The 20,660-nt window shown below is 53.0% G+C and overlaps 6 protein-coding genes across 6 annotated transcripts; 4 read left to right on the top strand and 2 right to left on the bottom strand.

The window, feature by feature from the left end:
• Window positions 1-1,590: 1,590 nt before the first annotated feature.
• On the bottom strand, window positions 1,591-2,906 carry J4E87_001873 (uncharacterized protein; the record flags this gene model as incomplete). The annotated part of the gene is made up of 2 exons (XM_049373513.1): window positions 1,591-2,127; window positions 2,181-2,906. The coding sequence occupies 2 exons, from the start codon at window positions 2,904-2,906 to the stop codon at window positions 1,591-1,593; spliced, it is 1,263 nt and encodes a 420-aa protein (XP_049236883.1).
• A 1,191-nt stretch (window positions 2,907-4,097) lies between these two features.
• On the top strand, window positions 4,098-6,821 carry J4E87_001872 (uncharacterized protein; the record flags this gene model as incomplete). Its single annotated transcript, XM_049373512.1, has 3 exons — window positions 4,098-4,201; window positions 4,274-6,717; window positions 6,766-6,821. 3 exons carry the CDS (start codon window positions 4,098-4,100, stop codon window positions 6,819-6,821), a joined length of 2,604 nt encoding a protein of 867 aa, XP_049236882.1.
• A 1,247-nt stretch (window positions 6,822-8,068) lies between these two features.
• Window positions 8,069-10,514, top strand: RVB1 (RuvB ATP-dependent DNA helicase pontin; the record flags this gene model as incomplete). The annotated part of the gene is made up of 5 exons (XM_049373511.1): window positions 8,069-8,221; window positions 8,272-8,491; window positions 8,544-9,091; window positions 9,137-9,600; window positions 9,857-10,514. The coding sequence occupies 5 exons, from the start codon at window positions 8,069-8,071 to the stop codon at window positions 10,512-10,514; spliced, it is 2,043 nt and encodes a 680-aa protein (XP_049236881.1).
• Window positions 10,515-12,770: 2,256 nt separating this feature from the next.
• Window positions 12,771-14,385, top strand: J4E87_001870 (uncharacterized protein; the record flags this gene model as incomplete). Its single annotated transcript, XM_049373510.1, has 2 exons — window positions 12,771-12,995; window positions 13,045-14,385. The coding sequence occupies 2 exons, from the start codon at window positions 12,771-12,773 to the stop codon at window positions 14,383-14,385; spliced, it is 1,566 nt and encodes a 521-aa protein (XP_049236880.1).
• A 905-nt stretch (window positions 14,386-15,290) lies between these two features.
• On the top strand, window positions 15,291-16,462 carry J4E87_001869 (uncharacterized protein; the record flags this gene model as incomplete). Its single annotated transcript, XM_049373509.1, has 3 exons — window positions 15,291-15,299; window positions 15,485-15,889; window positions 15,944-16,462. 3 exons carry the CDS (start codon window positions 15,291-15,293, stop codon window positions 16,460-16,462), a joined length of 933 nt encoding a protein of 310 aa, XP_049236879.1.
• A 359-nt stretch (window positions 16,463-16,821) lies between these two features.
• Window positions 16,822-18,504, bottom strand: J4E87_001868 (uncharacterized protein; the record flags this gene model as incomplete). The annotated part of the gene is made up of 4 exons (XM_049373508.1): window positions 16,822-17,253; window positions 17,528-17,588; window positions 17,678-18,290; window positions 18,342-18,504. The coding sequence occupies 4 exons, from the start codon at window positions 18,502-18,504 to the stop codon at window positions 16,822-16,824; spliced, it is 1,269 nt and encodes a 422-aa protein (XP_049236878.1).
• Between the last annotated feature and the right edge of the window lie 2,156 nt (window positions 18,505-20,660).

The following is a 20,660-nucleotide window of genomic DNA, read 5'->3' as shown; positions in this document are numbered from 1 at the left end:
GTCGCAAGCTTCCATTCTCTCAATTTCATACTTGCGTTGTCTGGCACTCATCGAGCCCCAAGGATGAGATGGCATGTTAGTCGCAGGCGATATGTCTTAATCCGGTTGAGAGCAGTTCACCGGAAACTTACTCTCAAAGTGCCGAGAAAAGGCGCGGCCGATGTGTTTGGGCAACAACACTGTAAAGGTACATGTTTGACGGAGGAAGAATGGTGAAATATCGAATGCATGCTAGATGGTGGTCGAAGGAGGATTGATGAGCAATCAAGGTCGCCGCGATGAACATGGGGAAATGGAACCGTATCAAAGAATATGAGATGTATCGCCGAATGTGTAGAGAGAATAAAGCGCAAGGAAAATCCAGTAGATCGAGACCTCTCTAGGCGTCAGCGAATTGTATGAGGATGTCCTCATTTAGAGCCTCCTGCTTCTTCCTCCTTTCCTGCCTGCGACCAGATATCTTCATCTGACATGTCAGTCATGTTGTCCTCATCCGTCCCCTCCGATGAGCTGCTCGAGGAAGTAGCTGGAATAAGCCACTCTCGCAGATCAGGATCCTTCCTCAACTTTGTGTGTGTCAGGCCGCTGAGTACTAGACGGTCATTCCGACGGTAGTCATTCAAATCGTAGCGCTTTAATTCGTCTATCTTACAGTAATGCCCTGAGTCCTCGCCTCCATCGCGCTTATAATGGGCATTGAGATTGTGACAAGAGGTCACATGGCGGACGTCGCATGCTTCCTTCTTGTAAATTTCGTATCGCCGCTGAGACTCCGCAATACGATTCATGGTCCGTTTTTCTTCTCTATGCTGGTATTTCGGTGTAGTGGGGTTGAATCCGTTACGTGGTACCAATGCACGCGTTGTTGTGTTGTTCGTGTTGATATGATATACTGGGGAGAGCTCTAATGTGTGTAACTAACGTCCGTGGACTGTCGAGGTACCAAGCTGGAAGAGATGGCCTGAAACTGTGCGGCGTAGAACGGGATAAGGGCTGTCGCGCTTTAAACAATCGCCGTTACAATCTAGTATAGTAGCATAGACTTTGTTCGACCGCGGTTTAGACTGTGGAACGGTAGAATGGAAAGAAGTATACGGTTCTTCGGTTGGCCTGCGTGTGAGGTGTTGATGTCGTCCTGGCTCAGACGACCGGTCGTTGGATCTGAAGACTTTGGCGTGTGTACGCGTGTTCTTGGTATATCGGATCGGTATTTGGACTGTGAAAAAACAATAGTGCTGTCATGTAATCGGTGATGAAAACGTTGTGTGTTGAGATGGCAATACATTGTGCAGACTAGATGAGATTAGAATATGGATATTCCCAACTGACCACAAGGGAAAGACATGTCTCAGACCGACAAACAGCCTGATTAGCTGCAGTAACCTTCCATTGGTCATGTGTGGGATCCTCCCGGAATGCGGTACGTAGAAGAAATCTAAACTTCGTGTAGATTGCCGTAAGTAAGTTATCAACGCCACCATAGATGAACGCCTATGCGTGAATCCCAATTTTGGATGATCGGACGTGCCAAGTAGTGTGGTTCGCGGGCCGTCGTAGACTGTACAAATATTACGAACTTCCTCTTCACACTCAGCGCCGGCTTTTGAGTCCAGCCCGAGCAGCTGTTGATCTTCGCTCCGGTTTCGATTCGTCTCCGCTCTCGGATTCACCGTCATCCAAATCATCGCTCATAGGCTCTGACATGCCCTCTGCCTCGTCATCATCCGTCTCTTCTGCCTCATCGTCGATGAGGTCTTCGTCAGAGCCTTCACTACCCTCGTCGGAGACGTCATCCATCTCCATGTTCAAGCCCATATCGTCCGACGAGCTTTCATCGTCTTCCTCCATCTCCGGGCGCGACCGCTTCGGGGTTGCAGTGGCTCCCTCGACCGACTCGTCATCAGAGACGTAATCGTCCTGTCCCTCGACGTATACCAGTGCTTCGTCCGCATCATCGTTGGCGGCTTGGTTCCGTTTCCTGAGGTCAAGTTGGGCTTGTAGCATATCCAGGCGACCCTTCAATGACATGAGCGGCATCAGCCCGCTCGAGCGTTCTTTCAAAACTTTGTTCAGTGCGGTGAGTTGCTTGACGATTTGGGGCTGGGAAGCGAGGTATCCTCCGTGGGCCTATCAGGGAAGTGTTAGTCGATGCTTTTCCCGTTCAGAGGCGGACTGCTTACGGCAAGACTCCATTGTACCCAGGCCATCAACATGCCTGCTCGGCCAGGACTTCGGTGTAGCCTCTCAGCCAATCTCTGCAGTAATGTTCCAACCAACGGCGATGGCAACCGTTCGACGGTAGCGTAGACCGACTCTACATCGACCACCTGAAGACATGAATCGAGGAGCTCCTTGTCGTTGGTGCGCAGGGCTTGAGTGAGGACGGTGCCGAGAGAGTTTGCATTCGGTGGTGCAAGTGTGCGGTTCTTTGTCGCAGTTACTGCGCGCTCGGGGTTGGGGTCGAAGGCGTCTTCGACGCTTATAATTCGCGACTCTTGGACAGGCTCAGGGCCTTCTGCGCGTAATCGGTCCCCGAATGTGAGCTCCTCCGGTTCCGCGCCATTCTCGTCATCCGCAGCAGCGTCGTTCTCAGCGTTGGTCTGTGTGGGATCTTCTTGCGCGCTGTCCGAGTCGTCATCGCTCTCTTCCTCGGCGCTGCTGATCTCTATGACGTCCGCGTCCACCATGTGCGCATCGGCCGGTCCTTCCACAACAGCAGTGGCGTCGTCGACTCGGTCTGCCTGCGCATTCTTGACACCGTTTATCTTCGCTGTGGGCTTGGCCGCATTTCCATTTACTAAAGTTTTGAGACCATTTTGGCGGACTGTCGCAGGCGATTGCGCCAACTTGGGTTTTTTCGCAGGCCGGCGGTCGCGATTCTTCGGGGTTGCTACGGCGGCGGGCATTTTCGTGGGCACGGTGTGTGTCGATATATCGCAGGCGGCGCGTGTAGAAGGCTTCACCGGAAGTTGAACAAGGCTGTAATGTTGCAGCCTGAAGCAATGCGCAAGATGCGAGTGGTCGCAAAAAATTTGGGAAGAGCGAATTACCCACCTCTGCACGCACGGGCCTCGCGGACAGGGATCATGGCGTAGAGCTGTCAAGCTCGCGGCGACGCGTTCACGGCGCCCGTTGCAACAGCAGATTCATCGGCCAGGAAGCGTGAAAGTCCAAGTGCATCTCAAGAATGCAACAAGACAGGTAGATAATGTCCAGACGCGGCGTTGCGGACGCGCATGGTCAAGAAGTCGGCAAGGACACGTTCCCTTCGAGGCTAGTGCACTTCAGGGGCTGCTCTGAGGCTTGGCTCGGAGATGGAAGGGCCGGGCTACTTAACCCCAATGCCTCTCCTCTCGCGTCTGTCTTCGACGTTCTTGAGTCCATTTTCCTGATCTGCCTCCAATCAATACGCGCCTGCTCCCGATCACCCAACCTTACTCGCACTCCCCCGCCACACCTCATCACCCGCCCAAGGCCCAGTATATCGCGTCCCAAGTCTAGGCGGCTGCACCCACTACACCCGACATAATTAATACGCGCATCCATCCCCGTCTGTCTGCATCCGCATCCGCTGCACACTAGCCCTCACCGCCCGCCGTCTGCGCTCCCAAGCCGCCGTCACCATCCGTGCACCACATCACCAACGTTTGTGTTGTTGTCGCACATCTTGAGAGGGCGCACAGCTGCACCACGCCGTTATTGCCTCTTCCTCTACGCGCTTGGCCCACCACAACAAACGCGTCGGCGCTATAAAGTCTGACTCATCACCGACTGCCGTCGCCGCCCTGCTACCTCGCCGCCGCCACCATCTGGTACGTAGTCACGTGCGTTTCAGCCTCTGCAACATATAGTCCGCAGCTGCCCCTCCTCATCCCTCGCGTCACTGCACCGACGCTAGCCTCACTTTGCGACCCCACCTTTACCGCAAACGCGCCTATCCCTCCCTCACTGCCGTGTCCGTCATTAACACGCGTATACTTGCGCAGTCGCGTGTGCCTAAAGCGGAAGTCGCTAACGACCCAAGATTAGCAACAACATCAAACACACCATATACTCTGTCAGCCGCGCGCAAACCCGTCTTTGACTTTCATGGCCCCATGGCAGTAATGACATCACCTACTGTCGACAAATCCTCCCTGGACCTTAAGGCGAGCGCTTTTGCGCCGGCAGACGCAATGGCAGTCGATACCGAGGCAAACGGGTAAGTCGCTCTTCCCTCCACCTTCACCCGCCCCTCCTATCTCACCTCGCGCAACCTACTAATACCTAGTAGTGTTCACGATGTACTCTTCGACGAACCCGACTCCAAGACCACCACCATCGACGATACCACCGCGCAATCAAAACCCACTACCAACGGAAATCACGTAGACATGGACGAGTCAGCGCCTGCAGTTGAGCCCACTACCAACGTATCCGCCGGAATCGATGGTGTCGCACAATATATGCCTGAGAACCAGGACAATAATTCGCTGTTCGGCGACTCGGATGTTGGTGCCACGGTCGCGAACGCTGTCGAGGCGCCGACTTCAGACGTACGCGATGAGCCAGCGACTGCAGAGGAGCTCTCTTCAGCCACCCAGGCAACAGGTGCTAGCACTCAGGAAGTGCCCGAAACCCAGTTAGCCGACAAAGAGGAAGGCCCGACTGAAGATAGTATGGACACCACCGCTGATGCGCCTGAGGAGTCGAAACCCTCAGAGTCCTCCGGAGCGCCTACCAAGCCAATGCACGACCTCACGATCAAGACCGATGGCGATGCAGCCACTGCACCCCAATCCGCTGCCGTTCAATCACCGGCGATCGTGGACCGGGAAATGGAGGATGCCCCGTCCTCTGGCAAGGTGCGCCCCCGCGAGGATGATGATGACGACATTCCCGACGCGAAGCGCACCAAGACTGAAGAGGAGGCCCAAGCCGACTTCAAGCTGCCGGAGTTGCCGAATCAGGCAGAACAGGCCAGCGTAAATGGAGGTACCCCGGGCCCGACATCTGACTCTGCGCAAGAAGCATCAGGCGTCCACAAGGCAGTTGATTGGGAAGAGTGGCCCACCACTCCGATGACGGATGCACAGAACAGGTTTCTTCTTGAGCGGATAAGGAACACGAAGAAGATCAAGGTTTCATTAGCGTTCAAGGATCCTGTTGACCCTGTAGCCCTCAATATCCCGACTTATCCCGACATTGTCAAGAACCCAATGGACTTGACGACTATGGAGCACAAGCTGAAGGACAAAAAGTACACTTACGTAAGGGATTTCATGGCAGATCTCGATCAGATGATCACGAACAGCGAGCTTTTCAACAACAAGGAGCATCCTGTAACGCAAGCAGGTTACAACCTTCGCGCCTACTTCTTGAAAGGCATGGGTAAGATGCCCCGAGGCGCTGCTGCGGAAGAGCCTCCAAAGCCAGCAAAGGCCAAGAAGCCGTCAGTGAGCACTTCGCAAAAGGCTCGACGTGAGTCTCGCGTTGCGCCGCCCAACGTCAAGTCTCCTGCTGTCGCTACTCCGGCTGCGACGTCGCCTCAGGCTGCCTGGCCTCTTCAGCAGGACGGTACTCCACTGATTCGACGTGATTCGTCCACCACTGACGGTAGGCCAAAGCGAGAGATTCACAGGCCGTCCAAGGATTTGCCGTACACCAACGCAAAGCCGAGACGGAAGAAGTTCCAACAAGAACTCAAGTTCTGCGAGTCTGTCCTTACCGAGCTCATGAAGCCAAAGTACAGTGCGGTCACTTACCCATTCATCGCTCCCGTAGATCCCGTGGCACTCAACATCCCGTCCTATCTCAAGATCATCAAGAAGCCGATGGACTTTGGAACGATCGAGAAGAACCTGAAGAACGGTGTCTACCAGAGTGCCAAGGACTTCTACGCGGATGCGCAGTTGGTTTTCCACAACTGCTACAAGTTCAATCCTGAAGGTGATGCTGTCAACCAGATGGGACACAAGATGGAAGATCTCTTCGAGAGCTTGTGGAAGGAGAAGGCGGACTGGCTTGCTCAGCATGCGCCTGCTCCTGAACACTCGCCAAGCGACCTCTATTCCGACGAGGAAGATGAGGAAGACGAAGAGGAGGAGGAGATAGACCCTGCTCAGGCGCAGTTCCTTGCAATCCAACAGCAGATTGCTCAACTAAACGCCACAGCGCAACAACTTCTGCAACAACAGACGGGTGGCAAGCGTACTTCCCCCAAGTTGCCTGGCAAGAAGAAGAAGGCTGTGGCGCCACCAGCAAAGAGGAAGAGTCTTCCCCTTGCGGTGCCGCCTCCTGCCAAGCCCATCAAGACTGCTCCGGTCAAGAAGGCAAAGGCTCCTGCGCCTCTGAGTTTCGCCCAGAAGCAGGAGATTTCAGAGGGTATCAGTACGCTCGGCGATCTCGACATGCGTAAGGCGGTCCAGATCATCAGAAACGGCTGCCCGCACCTTGCTACCGTGAACGATGACGAGATGGAGCTCGATATGGACGAGATCAACGATGATACTCTCCGCGAGTTGTTGAGGTTTATCAAGTCTCTGCGTAGCTCTAAGGGAGGTGCCGTGGTCGATGATGACTTTGAACCGCCGAGGCAGGTCTCGAAGCAGGCGGCGGCCCGACCGAAGAAGAACAAGCCTATGGGCAAGAGCGAGCAAGAAGACAACATGCGCAAGATCCAGGAGAAGCTGCAATCGTTCCAGGGCGGTGCGTCGGGGTCCAGCCAGTCTCCACCTGGTGAGTCGTCAGTACGTGCACGTTTCAATCACCCACTAACCTCTGCAGTGCATGATGCATCCAGCGATGATGACGATAGCGGCTCCGAGAGCGAGGAGGAGTGATCTTCCGTCAATAAGTTCTGCTGTTCTCGTGTGACGCCCTGATTCGATGATTGGTCCAATCTCTTCTTCTTCTTGACATGATGGAACGTGGGCGTCTGATGGCAGGGAGAACTGAGGCAATGTCAGTGCTTGCTCAAGTCGGAGGGCGTCAACTCACCACCAAACCCATACACAACAACCCACATCGATTGTATAGTATTCTCTTGCACACCGACCACACCCTAGAGGTGCCATGATCATGGTACCAATGCCGACAACGGATTACGAGTGACGAGGTTTGTCTTTTTAGGTCCCTTTGGTCAAAGGCATGGGCTGTAAGCCCCAAGTGGCACTTGGCGTGGAGGTTCGACTGAAAATGGAGGACATGCGAGTATCCTTTTGCTGTATGAGTATGCTGCTCGGGTAGGCAGCCCAGAACAAAATCCAGATAATATTGCCAAATGTGCGTTGTGCCTCGGCGTGTGATGTTCCACGGTGCTTGTGGTCTTGGCTCGGCAGGCCTCAAGAGTGGATGCCAGTGGATGCGGCGCAGTTGTGGAGCTGGCCGAAAGGGATAACCGCTATCGTGTGTCGCTTCGCCTGTATAGTTCTTTCGCATAACCATGTGTGTTTTCAAGATAGCCCGTATTCCCTCAGGGTGAAGGAGCGGCCACTGGATGTTCGGGGGAGGAAGTTCCGAGGGGTGACCATGGGGACGGCGGTACTCAGGGCGCGCACATGGCTGGGTATGCTTCCGAGGACGATGGACTGTAGGACTGTCAGGCTCAGACGCTGTAAGAGGGAGACCAGATACTGTACGCTGTGTTGGGCGCCTCGCTCAGGCAGTGACCCTGACTGCGACGTCGTGTGACGGGAATAGACAGCGACGCCATAGAGGAAGGCGCGATGGGCGAAAATGCTGGTGAACGGTAGTGTGCAGTGCAGAGGGTGGAGCGATAGCAAGGACGTAGGCAGTATGGTGGGCGACCCTAAGCCAGGCCCGGGAGGGTGAATGCCCTGCTGCTGTGAGTGGAGGCGGAGGGTGGGGATTCCAGCGGGTGACTGACATAGAGCGCCGGTGCTGCGGTCGACGCGCTAAGCTGTGCCTTTCGCGAACTGCCATCCCTCCCAAAACTTCGAGCTCGAGACACCCCAAACAACGCGCGCCCAGCTGTACATACCATCACCACCCTTCCCACGCGACTGCCATCGACACCCCGATTGCGAATCTTTGCCGTTCCGTAGAATTGAGCGCTTGCGACACTAAAATGACGACTGTGCCAGTCAGCGAAGTCAAGAGCACGCACGATCGCTCATCCAGAACCGCAGCGCATTCCCATATCAAAGGACTAGGTCTATCAAGCGATGGACGCGCAACTCCCTCAGCTGGCGGCTTCGTCGGCCAAGCTGCAGCACGAGAGGTACTTGAGCCGTCCACACTCTCGTTCAGCCTAGGTACTAACCGGCGCAGGCATGTGGACTAGTCGTCGACCTCGTCAAGGCGAAGAAGATGTCAGGCAGAGCCGTGCTACTCGCAGGTGGTCCCGGAACCGGTAAAACCGCATTGGCGTTGGCTGTGAGCCAGGAGCTGGGTACCAAGGTGCCATTCTGTCCGATTGTTGGCAGCGAGATCTACTCTGCGGAGGTCAAGAAGACCGAAGCGCTCATGGAGAACTTCAGGAGAGCGATAGGTGCGCATTCACTTAATCTATGGGCACGGACTGTATTGATACATTGGAACAGGTCTTCGCGTGAAGGAAACCAAGGAGGTCTACGAAGGTGAAGTGACAGAGCTCACGCCTGAAGAAGCCGAAAACCCGCTCGGAGGCTATGGCCGCACCATCTCGCACCTCCTCATCAACCTCAAGTCCGCCAAGGGCACAAAGAAGCTGCGACTCGACCCATCCATATACGAGGCCATACAGAAGGAGCGCGTCCGTCTGGGCGATGTCATCTACATTGAAGCCAATACGGGAGCCGTAAAGCGCGTCGGGCGATCAGACGCTTACGCGACTGAGTTCGACCTAGAGGCGGAGGAATACGTCCCGATACCCAAGGGCGATGTGCACAAGAAGAAGGAGATTGTTCAGGATGTTACCCTGCACGACCTAGATGTTGCCAACGCGCGGCCGCAAGGTGGTCAGGACATTATGAGCATGATGGGCCAGTTGATGAAGCCTAAGAAGACTGAGATCACTGAGAAGTTACGGTTGGAGATCAACAAGGTCGTTAACAGGTACATCGACCAGGGCATCGCAGACCTAGTACCCGGTGTGCTCTTCATTGACGAGGTAAGATACTACTTCTTGGCCTATGGACTTAACTGACATGCGCAGGTTCACATGCTCGATCTCGAGGCATTCACATTCCTGAACCGCGCTCTGGAATCCCCTCTGTCACCTCTTGTCATCCTCGCATCGAACCGCGGCAACACACATATTCGTGGCGGAGAGAACCTTCCTCCTTCAGCGCACGGCATCCCGACCGATCTCCTCGCGCGTCTGCTCATCATCCCTACACACCCATACGGACCCGCAGAGATCAAGTCAATTATTTCCACGCGCGTCACGACTGAGAAGCTCAACATCTCTGCGCCTGCAAAGGAGAAGGTCAGCGCTCTTGGTGAGAAGATCAGTCTGCGATACGCGCTGCAACTTCTCGCACCCGCAAGTGTACTGGCCGAGGTCAATGGACGGGAGAACAAGCAAATCGAGGTGGACGATGTGGAGGAATGTCAAAGCCTGTTCTTGGATGCAGGAAGGAGTGCGCGAGCACTGGGCGAGACGAATGGATACATTTCGTAGAGGTTGTGCTGCAGTTTGTACGATAGCCTGGCGTTTGGATGCAGGAATGGTGGGCGTTTTCACCCAGAAGGGACCATAGCTTTCTGAAAAGTTACACGCAACATGTACTGGGGTCATTCCATATCACGATAATAATTCGGAACTGTACATTCAGATATGTAGAATGCTGTGATGCTTGTCCACGATCTACGAAAATGCGACCTCCGTTGCCACTGCAAGGCTCCGATTGGCTCCGTACGAACCGCGGCCCAGATCGACGGTCAAGAAAGTCGTCTTCGCCTTCGACTCACAAAGAACTTTCACTTCACACGCAACATACCTCGTGCAAGCCACGCAGCTTACAACAGACCTCATACCTGTGCAACTCTCCATCATGACCGCCACAATGCGCACCATCACGCGCCTCCCGCGCCAGCTCTCCCGCCGCACCTTCAGCATCTCCACCCGACACGCGCAAGCACCTTTTGGCTCGGGCCCAGCACCACCACGCCTCCCCAAAGAAGACCAAGAAATCTTCGAAAAGCTACAAAAGCAAAGCACCGGCGCCTTCAGCACCCCAAAGGACATCGAAACACCTACCTCGACCCCCAACATCCGCATGCGCATCAACCAGTCGCCGGACTCGTCTCCTACACCCGCGTCTCCAGCCTCGGCGTCACGACCCCAGATAAACCAGTCGCCTGATAGTGCTAGTAGTGAAGGGCCGGAGATTAGATTTGAGAATGGCAAGCAGATCAAGAAGGGAGAGGAGTTCCATCCTAATATGAGGAGAGGGGCGCCGCCGGAGTTTGAGGGCGATGTCAATCCCAAGACGGGGGAGGTGGGCGGACCGAAGAATGAGCCGCTTAGGTGGGGGAGTACGGGGAAGACGGGGGATTGGAGTTATAATGGGAGGGTTACTGATTTTTGAGGGGGTGCTCAGAGAAGAAATGAATGGGGGAGTCGAGGGGTTGAGTGGAGGGACTATGGATGATGCGGATATGTATATACTAGGGAGGGTGAAAAAGATGTTCGATTGTGTTTACACTGTTGTAGAGAGTGGAAGGCATGTAAAGACGAATGCCATGATGCATATATCTAGTCGTTCTTCAGATCTGATGACTATTGAAATGCATACATGTGAGAGCTCGTGCCTGCGCCTACCCTAAACAATTCCGCGTTGTATGGAGTGGTAGTGAATGAGCGGATATCTCCTAGGAGTGATTGAGTGAGTGCCAATGCTTCTATTATTATTTCGAAGATGCATTCGAGTATCTTTCGAAATATGATAACCCGCAAGAAGTGTCGATTGTACACTAGAAGAGGGCAAGCGCGTTGGACAGTAGCAATGCCATTATAAGAGAGACACCATTTCAAATGCATTTGAGATCAACTACACTACATACAATTCGCGGTTCGTACATTTAAGAAGCGATATCGGAAGCACAGCATACCTAGGTAGATTACCGCTGCCTCGTACGACATCCTGGAGTAAGCTCCGACTTCCGCATCTTGCAACTGCGGAACATGTGCGGAACGTCCTTTATGTGCTGTAGTAGAATGCTGAGGTATACATGGTGAGGTTTAAGAGTGGTGGAAGTTCTAGAAGTCTGGTTTGGTGGCTTGCATGGCGTTCGGATAGCTTGGAGTTCCGCGGCAGTGCACTCCCCCGTATCACCGAATCTAACAACGCTCTGGTGCTTCGATGCGGGGTTCATCCGTGCTCGGTAGACTTTCGGTTTCCGAAATTGAAGAGTTGCTGCTTGGTTCTCTGTGGCTGAACCGTGGATGGAATTTATTGATGCACGACCGTTGGAATGAACCCTAATGACGCACTTGGTCCCTGAGGAGCGCCATGTGTTTAGGACAAGCAGGTTTCCAGCCGGGCGAGTGCTTGAACAACACACAGTACAATTGAGATGACAGCTGACGATGCAGTGGGGCGTACCTAGGCATTCACAAAAGTTGCAAGAGGATCAGCCAAGCACGTCTCGACGTGGCTTTTGAACGCCATTCGGGCATCGCGATGAAGCCAAGTATTCCCACATGAGCTTGCGCAGCATCATTGCTTGCTATGATGAGGCCAAGGAGCGAAAACCTTGGATCGCAGAACACGAATGTTTCCACAAAATTGCGTGAGGGCGGGTGTGTTGTTCAAGGCCATGGTGGTTTCATTCCTGTGCCCAGGTTTCAGCCGTGCTGGACGGGCGTTGGCAGGGCCGATCCTGCCCTTTGGGGGAAAGCCGGCAAGGATGTCGCTTATCATCCTTGGAGTGATCAAGCTTTCGCATCATGGATTTAGCTGCAGGTCCCACATGGCTTTCTGATCATCAGCGCTGGCCGCCCGCCAGCCGCTCTTCTATCGTAGATCTGATCTCATTGTTGTCGTCAATCCTCATCTGCCGTCCCGTCCAGCGCTAGCCATCATGCTGCATCTCCCCAACTGCCCCTATCGCTGTCCGCAATCCGGATTGAGTTCCGCGGGCCTCAGGTGTCCAACGAAACACAGCCCTGGAGTCGTGCAGCAATGGTCTCGGTGTAATTACACCGTCAGCGCGCGCTACGACCTGTCGGTAAATCACCCTGATCAGCACTATCCACTTCCATAGGCCTAGGGCTACCCAGTCACAGTGTCTGTCGCATCCTCATGCATGCGAATGGTCTGGATTTCGAATTACCCTGGCTTGATGCTGTGGCTGGCGGCGGTACGTGTTGAGCAATGCAGCGATAGGTACCTAGGTAAGACCAACAGCAAAGTCGCCCGGGCTCTTTTATACCCGCGGAGTCCGCCCTTCTGTGACGTGGACCTGAGTTGTCCTACCATCGACTCAGCCCTCGAGCTTACGTTTGCTAGCAGCACGATGCTAATGTCACTCATTGTTCCCACGGTATGTACTCACACAGTGCCAACAGACGCCACCCGTGAATGCTAACGCCTCGGAAATAGTGTACCTTCGCACGTCAGTTCCCGCTATGAAACTATGATGCAATTGTCAAGTTTCCTTTGTTTTTCTATCTCGTTCCCCTAGAACAACGATCTACCATAGCCCTGCCGCACTATAGCATAGCTCGTATCGGAACGACCCTTCGGCGACAACCAGGGGGCAGCGCGGCCGAACACGATACAGATTGTCAAGATACTTTGCGGCTGCCTTTCTTTCCTCGCTTTCTCACACAGCTGTCGACAATGTTTCGTTTGCTGCTTTGTGCAGCGCTTTTCTTTCAGCAGGCCCTCGCATTGAAGGAGACCATCGACCTTGGATACGCGCAATACCGTGGGAAAGATATCGGCAATGGTGTCATACGATGGGCTGGTATGCGGTATGCCCGCAGGCCAATACGTTCAGATGGACTTCGATTCGCTGCACCTCAAGATCCCGAAGATGAGCGCAATGTTGTTGACGCTACAAAGGTACAGAGCGTTTTCACGGTTTGTGGACACCACGCTAACAGCAGTTTAGTTTGGACCCCTATGTATCGGCACCAAGAGCAGCCTGGCAGCCGAGTTTGGGGGGAAACACTCGGAAGACTGCCTGTTCGTCAACGTCTTTGCACCAGAAAGAGCTACCAACAAAAGCATGTTACCGGTTTATGTCTTCATTCAAGGCGGCGGCTTCAACATGAACGGCAATGCGAATTACAATGGTGCAGACTTGATCGATGCCGGCGACGACGGCATGGTTGTGGTCAACTTCAACTATCGAGTAGGGCCTTATGGATTTCTGGCTAGCAAAGAGATTGTCGCAAACCAGAGCCTGAGTTTGAACAACGGACTGAAAGATCAGAGGAAGGCACTCGAATGGGTCCAGAAGCACATTCAGCAGTTCGGAGGCGATCCGGGGCACGTTACCATTGGAGGCGCAAGTGCTGGTGGGGGTTCAGTGGTCTTCCAACTTACCGCATACGGAGGTCGAGACGATGGCCTCTTCCACGCCGCTGCTGCTGAATCTCCAGCCTTTCCGTCCATGCGAGATGTCGAGAACAGCCAATGGCAGTATGATGAGCTACTACACCAAACCGGATGCGCGGATCTCAATTGCATGGCCAGCTTGGATGCGGTCATCTTCCAGGATGCTGTACGTACTCTCCTGAAGCCTTTCCCAGGCGGCAAGAACCCACCGCTTTACTTCTGGAACCCGACATTGGACTACGATTTCATCAAAGACTTCACCTTCAACGAATTGAAGGCTGGCCACTTCGTCAACGTGCCTACTATATTTGGTACCGCCACAAACGACGGGATCAACTTTGTGGCCAAGAGTATCATGTCTCAACCTCGAGCTCAAGACTTCCTAGTTGATCAATACCCCGGTATAAAATGGGACACGATTCGTCAGCTTTGGGATGGCAACATTGGTACCACTGGCGACGCTCGCTGGAGATCATTGACCGCCGATGTCTATGGTTATATCCGCTATAACTGTCCTAGTCTCAACATTACTGATACGTACGCCCTCAACAACACGAACCCGACTTGGCAGTACAGATGGAATGTTGGAACTGCATCACACGTTGGCGAACTCCTGCCAATCTGGAACAATGCCACTTCAGCGGCTGGTGTCTTTGTCCAGGCGTACTGGGCATCATTCATACGAAGCTATGACCCAAACACCCACGCCGCAGAGTATCTAGTCTCCAAGGGTTCAGAGCTACAGAGCCCGGACTGGCACTCGTTCGGCGCAAGCGAAGGGCAGCGATTAAGCTTCAACGACAAGAATGAAGTAGCCATGGAAGCTATTCCCGAGACCGAGTGGCAAAAGTGCGATGCCATCGACGACATGGGTTTGCACCTGAAGCAGTAAGTCCACACCCTCTCTAATCAAGCGGCCTGTCATATGCCGGCAGATTGCGTACCGATGATATTCTTGCCTTATTCAGAAGTTACGCCAAGTCAGGGACGTGAGCTAACGATGACCGTAGGCCCGTATTCGACCCCACCTCTCTCGGAACTCGGCACACACCTCTTCCATCCGCGTACATGGGCGCCGCTACCATGCTCCTTAGCTTTTTCTACTGGGCTTACATGTGAATAATGCGATGGATAACAGGACGCAAAACAACAAACATTCGTACGCCAAGCGGCGACGCACAACTGAGACATCTGACACGCGAGCGATGTGATTCGGAAGCCATGTCGATACTCCCACGGCCGATACATCGCACAAAAAGAAGCAAATGCCGGAAGTGAGCTGTATGGCAGCTAATTAAACATCCGCGAGGAGGCAGTAAACACCTGAGGAAGAGAAAAGAAAGATACACGAAGAAGAAAAAGCGAAGGCAGAAGGCCCAGCATGAGATCAGAGGAGCTAGGAGGATGGCAGTGAATGATGGGCCGGTGCCTTGTACAAGGCTCTCTGGGCGTCTTGCTCTGTTCACTCATCAAGGTATCACTCATTGTGAATGATGGAGGCTCCTCTACCCTAGAAGCGCATCGTACAGACGATGGGTTTTCACACTGACTTTTGCCCACGCGCATAAAAGCAGGTATCTTTTGCTCCAAGAAAGGCGTCTCCATCATTGCGAGCTCAATATTGCACGTATCTCCAACCCATCACACGTACCCATTTTGGAAAAGCTTTTGCAAAATACAAATATCTTCTTTTCACCTTGCAAGTCTCGAAACAAGTGTGAACCGCGCTCATGGACTACCCACCGCCTATAGCGTCTGCGAAAGGGAAGATGAAGGCATGTGATGATGAAACTGGCGATGAAAACTGTCCGCGCGTAGTGGAAGACTCTGATGCGGCTTCGGATTTCTCTTTTGATGCGATTCCGCGGGAGCCTTTGACACACACAGTCCTGGGGTGCACAGAGGACTCTACCTCGTACAATGTCGCTGCAAATTTGAGTGAGCCGTTTGAACAACCAGTGGCAGTACCTGTTTTCACTTCTTCCTTGCAGGAGCACTTTGGTCCACTCGACACCGACTTCTTGACGCCTCTCGTGACTAGCAACGCGACTAATCGCTCTACAAGCACCAGCCCGCAACCTCGATACCACCTTACAGAGTCAAGCGCGCGTCGTCACTCAGTCGACTCTATGTCGCTCTACTCATGGGAGCAACCCGCGCCGAAACCACGCTACTACGCTCAGGCGCTGTCTGTAGAGGACCTGAAAGCGCTCGCACGAGGCGAGAAGAACCACAACCTCCAAGAGTGGTCGGACGAGCGCCTTTTCACTCACCATGGGGATCGCAGGGGCTTGATACCTCAGGCCATGCCCTTGGAAGAGAAGATGATCGCGCTCGCGAACATTGACCACGAGATGCAGCAAAGCCAGCGCGCTGTTCCCAAGACGAAGGAGAAGGTGCGTAATAAGGTGCACATACCTCGGATTAGGAAAACAACTGACAGTACGAAGGATGAAGAACACAGTCGCACACAATTTTGGCAGTCTTCCCAGTCGACCTATGACCTGCGCTCTCCTATGCTGCCACCTCCGCTGCCTCGGTCAACACTAGATACACAACCTGAGGAGTACGAAGAGCCGCGCAACCGTCGCTACTCACACGCTCGTGCAGCTAGCAGCGGAGACTACTTCTACCAGCCCTCCAGCCCCCGCACAAGCGCATACAACACCCGTCGTATATCGCCTCTAGCAAGCCCATCAGGCCCGTCATCGTCTAGCTCTTCGAACCATGTACGCAGCCCTCTGAACCAAGAAGTTCTCTTCCGCGCTAACCCAGCGACAACGTTCGACTCTTTCCTCGTGCCACACAAGTCTGGTACAGGTGAGGTCCTTGCGGAGTCCAAGAACGCGATGAAGGATAAGACACCGACGGCGAGCCTGAGCCCAAGTCCGAAGGCGTTGGCGAAGGTTAGACGGTTGACGAAGATGCCGTCGATGCCGCTGCTGCGGAAGCGTAGTAGTGGTTCGTGAGGTGGGTATTTGCGTCTGGTTTGGAGAGATGACGAGGGATGTGCTTTTGTTTACGTTTTTGAACACGCTTAGATGGTTTTGGATGTACAGATGAGGTCCTTTCTTGATTAAAGGCTCATAGACAACGCTTGTATTAGTGTTGTATGCATCATTTTGCCGTTCAGTCATGAACTGAAAATGCATGACGGTGGAAGAAACGTTCCTTCGACACGTGGTGAGCCTAACACTAATCAAGCATAGCGCCATCCAAGAACGAGCTGTCTGAGAAAGCACCGTTGCTCCTTCCTTCCGTCTCAACATCCAGGTGTCTCACATCACGACACCTTACGCTACCCGGTCTCATCTCAAGTGAACGCCGCTTATGTCTTCATCTCACCTTTCAACACTCTCTCATACTCCTCCTCTTCAACAGCCTTCACGTACATCGTGACATCTTTACCAGTATTCCATTCGGCATCGACCAGGACCTGTGTCAAGCTATGGCCCCAGAAGCCTGTCTTCCGATACTGGCTTTGAGGCTTAGCCCACTTCCACAGTAGCATGCGACCTTCTGGAACCAGCTCCCCGCTCTGATCACCAAGGACTGTAAAGCTTAGGATGTGGACCAAAACGCCATCGCCACCGTCACTGTCGTCATCATCGGTAGCCTTTACATCTCGCAGTCTGGCAACGAGCTTCGATACCGTCTGCGCTTCTTCTGATGGAGCCTCAAGGTCGATCTGGTTGCGGAGGAAACTTGCAAGGTTGAGTTCGCTGACTGGGATGCGTACTTCGCCGAAATCTTCGTGGGACTGGATGAGATGGATTTGATTAGGCGTGAGTTGTGTATGCAGCTGTATACAGGGGCTTGAAGGTGCCCCATAGCTCATGATGATCGACAATCTTGGTGTAACGGCCACTAGGAAGGTGCAAGGGCATGTCAGCATTGTTACATCTGAATGAAATTTGTGGCCCTTTGAAAGTCAGCATCGCCGCGGATACGCGCTCACTGGATTGTCTCATACCGAAGTCAACGATATCTGATGCGCCATTGTGAATGTTTTGTCAGTCTTCCCATGGCTCTACCATGATGATGTAGGTGAGTGCGGATATATCGGCTTTTTTTTTGGGAACGAAGGATGGTTGCCTGGAGGATCTGATTTGATCGATTGGAGTGCCAAGTGTACGTACCCAAGCTGTCATCGCATCATGCCGCACATCACCCTCGACGATTACCAGTCGAAAAGCTTATCCTCCCCGTAAAACTGATCAATGATACCGTTGCTCTCCGCCTGAATCCAAACACCCATAAGATCCACAGGCGAGAACTTAAGCCATCCATTCCACACTGTTTGAGGACATCCACTACCTGGACGACCTGCCGCAGCGATCACTTCAGGCCCCTCCATTGTCGTCTTCATCCCAGATAGTAACTTTACAAATGCTTCTTTAGCATTGTATGCTAGTTTGAGAGGATTTACGCCTTCCGGCGGCGCATCTCCTACGGGTTCGGGGCCGTTCTCCAGACTCTCAAGAGCTTCATCATCGATGACTATACACCAGGCCCACTTTGGACCGAGTTTCTCCTCATCGGGAATGTCGTCCTGTATTGCAGGAGGCCCAGGTTCACCCATTGTCTCCGGGAAGACCTTTTGAGCATAATGCTGGCGGAAATGCCTGCAGACGACGTCGAGCGACGCGCCAGGCATATAAGCAGCAGGCTCAAGACGTAAGATGTCTATCATCTTTTGGTTGTATGGCGCGGGGTTGCTGTAACGCAGGTTATCTGTTGCGTGGGCGTAGACTTTGCGGATCACTGCTTGGAAGTGGGCATCATCATCGGTCGCATCTATTGTTCATCAATATTTGCACTCGATAGGCTGCATTCTTTTCCACTGACCTGCTCTGTCTTCCTTATCTGTATCTTCGTTCGAGACTTCCTGGCCTTGTGTGCGCGTATAGGTGCCGTAAACGAAGAAGCCCCAGGTCGGATCTGCCCATCTTTCAAACTTCTGCAAGAATTCTTTACAGTGGTTCATCTGGCTCTCTTCTTGTGTCGCCATGTTCGCTCGTTCTGTGTTGCGCGAGCGATTGTTGGCAGAGAATAAGCGTGAGATGCGCGCAGGCGATGTAGGATCGCAGGACTGCGGGAACCCGTGGACGCCTGAAAGGCATGGGGGTCAGATCCTGTCGGCTCTAAGAGCGCTGACGTAGAAATGAGCCCTTGCAGAGTATATTCAAGTTTGCGAAAGTACTAACCTCTACTTGTTTCACCGTGCATCACAATCAAGAGATGGATTGGTCTGCGAGTTGGAGGCCGAGGATAGGCGCAGGGCGAGGCCACGCCACCTGCGCCCCTCGTACGTTGGAAAAAGTAATCGTGCATTTCTTGTTTATCTCACACCAAAGTGAACGTCGCTTTGCCCTCAGCTTCCCATAAAGATCGCAAGCCCTGAGTTTTGTCATCATTCGTGCCCCGGCCCATACCGACTCGTCTGTAGACGTCAGGTCGAGATGTAGATGCCAGAGCTAACCACCAATACGTAAAGAAGCCTACCCCAACAGTTTCACTCAAGATACAGAGACAACATGTGATCTCAAGTATTGGCTCTTTGAATGGATCTGAATCAGGAAAGAAAAGCCCTATATTTTCCCGGGTGTCATGCGTAGTAACACAGCGTCCCCATGCAGTCGGTAACCTAGGTGACCAACTACCCAGCTGTACATCTCCCTTAATGAGATAACCTCGAAGTGGGAGTGGTCTCGCATCTACTGCTTGAAGATTGATGAATTGATCCGAAGGTGTTCGGTCTCGACTGCGATTTGTGTCATCGATGTTATCATGAGAATGGTCCAATTGATCGATCATGACTGTGCGAAGTTCACGTGACAGCTGCTCATGCTGAAATTCAATGGGCTCACCCCACTTTGATAGCCAGGTCCAGGAGGGAGCGTCCGTTATATCAACAACTTTCGGACGAGCTCGATGTGATGCATCTGTTTCGTGACCATCATCCACATTCCAAAGTAGTCCCAGAGGGAATTCTTCTTTCCAGATCCCGTTGATGTATGAAAGTTGATTGTGCCTCGAAAAGACACTCGCAATACCGGCAATCGCTGGTAGAACATCGTTCACGTAGGTGAGCGAGCGCTTACAGTAGTTCTCAACAAGTTCGCCCCAGCGCATGAACATTTCTCTTCCTTCCCGCCCGTCCAGATCCTTAGGAACCTGACGGTCGTACATCCACGAACGTAGTTCAGAGTGTGTGGAGTTCAACGTAGCGCTGCGGTCATCTTCATCAGGCAAACTCTCCCAAAAAGCGCCATGTCGGCATTCCCATTTGATTTGACGAGCCCCGAACTTGAGAAGTCGTTGTGCCAGAACCTCCTCTTGCAGAACCCATCCTCTTTGATATATAGACGCTGGCGCGGGTGGGAACTCGAGCTCGCTGAACGGGTTGTAACAAGCGTATCTCGACGCTTCCACCGTATGGCTATCGAGAGTCGCTCTGAAATCCAATATGCAGGGTTTCGACGAGCGAGGATCTCGTGAAACGGACAGTCCAGCATCGGCATCATCCCCTGCTTCTGCAAACAGTGTTATCTTTGAAGCTTGATAGATGCTTCCCATTTCGCTGATCTCTTTTAGCAAGTCTTGGGGGGAGTCATGTATGATACAAAGTGCATCTATCCACAGGTATTCGAAGCCAAGGCGACGTGTAACACACACAGCATCCTGAAAAGTCTTCGGAAGGGCTTCAAATGGAATCTTCTTGCCATGATCGGCGATATTCTCAGCTAGAGTGCGATATTTCTTCGAGTCGCCCCATTTGTAGCTTAGGGTAAGATACGGAAGGATCCTACCCCCACTGACCTCCAAGGCAAGATCTTGTGGTCCCTTAACGTGAATGAGGCGCGTAGGGGCGGTATAATTTGTGTCAATACCGCAGCGAGAATGCTGATTCAAGCATGAACTAGACCAGGTTGACGCAAGTTCCATGTTTGCTTCCGAAAGTGTCGAAGAATCCTTCCAGTACGAGTATGTGTCATCTTCAGCGTTACTATCGGTAGTCGCAGGATCTAGGCGAGCTAGCGCCATTAAGGACTTCTGGAAGGTGACTGCGGACAACAATATGTCAGTTAGGATTTGCGAAGGATAGTCAGAGAGTCTTACCTGGCAGATTCTTCTCACATTGGAAGGTCCACTTGCATTTGCGAC

This window comes from Alternaria ethzedia (assembly GCF_023757985.1).
Source record: "Alternaria ethzedia strain BMP 0044 chromosome Unknown scaffold_3, whole genome shotgun sequence".
Lineage (NCBI taxonomy): Eukaryota > Fungi > Ascomycota > Dothideomycetes > Pleosporales > Pleosporaceae > Alternaria > Alternaria ethzedia.
Note: the sequence above shows the minus strand (reverse complement) of the source record. Positions and strands in the feature narration are given on the sequence as shown.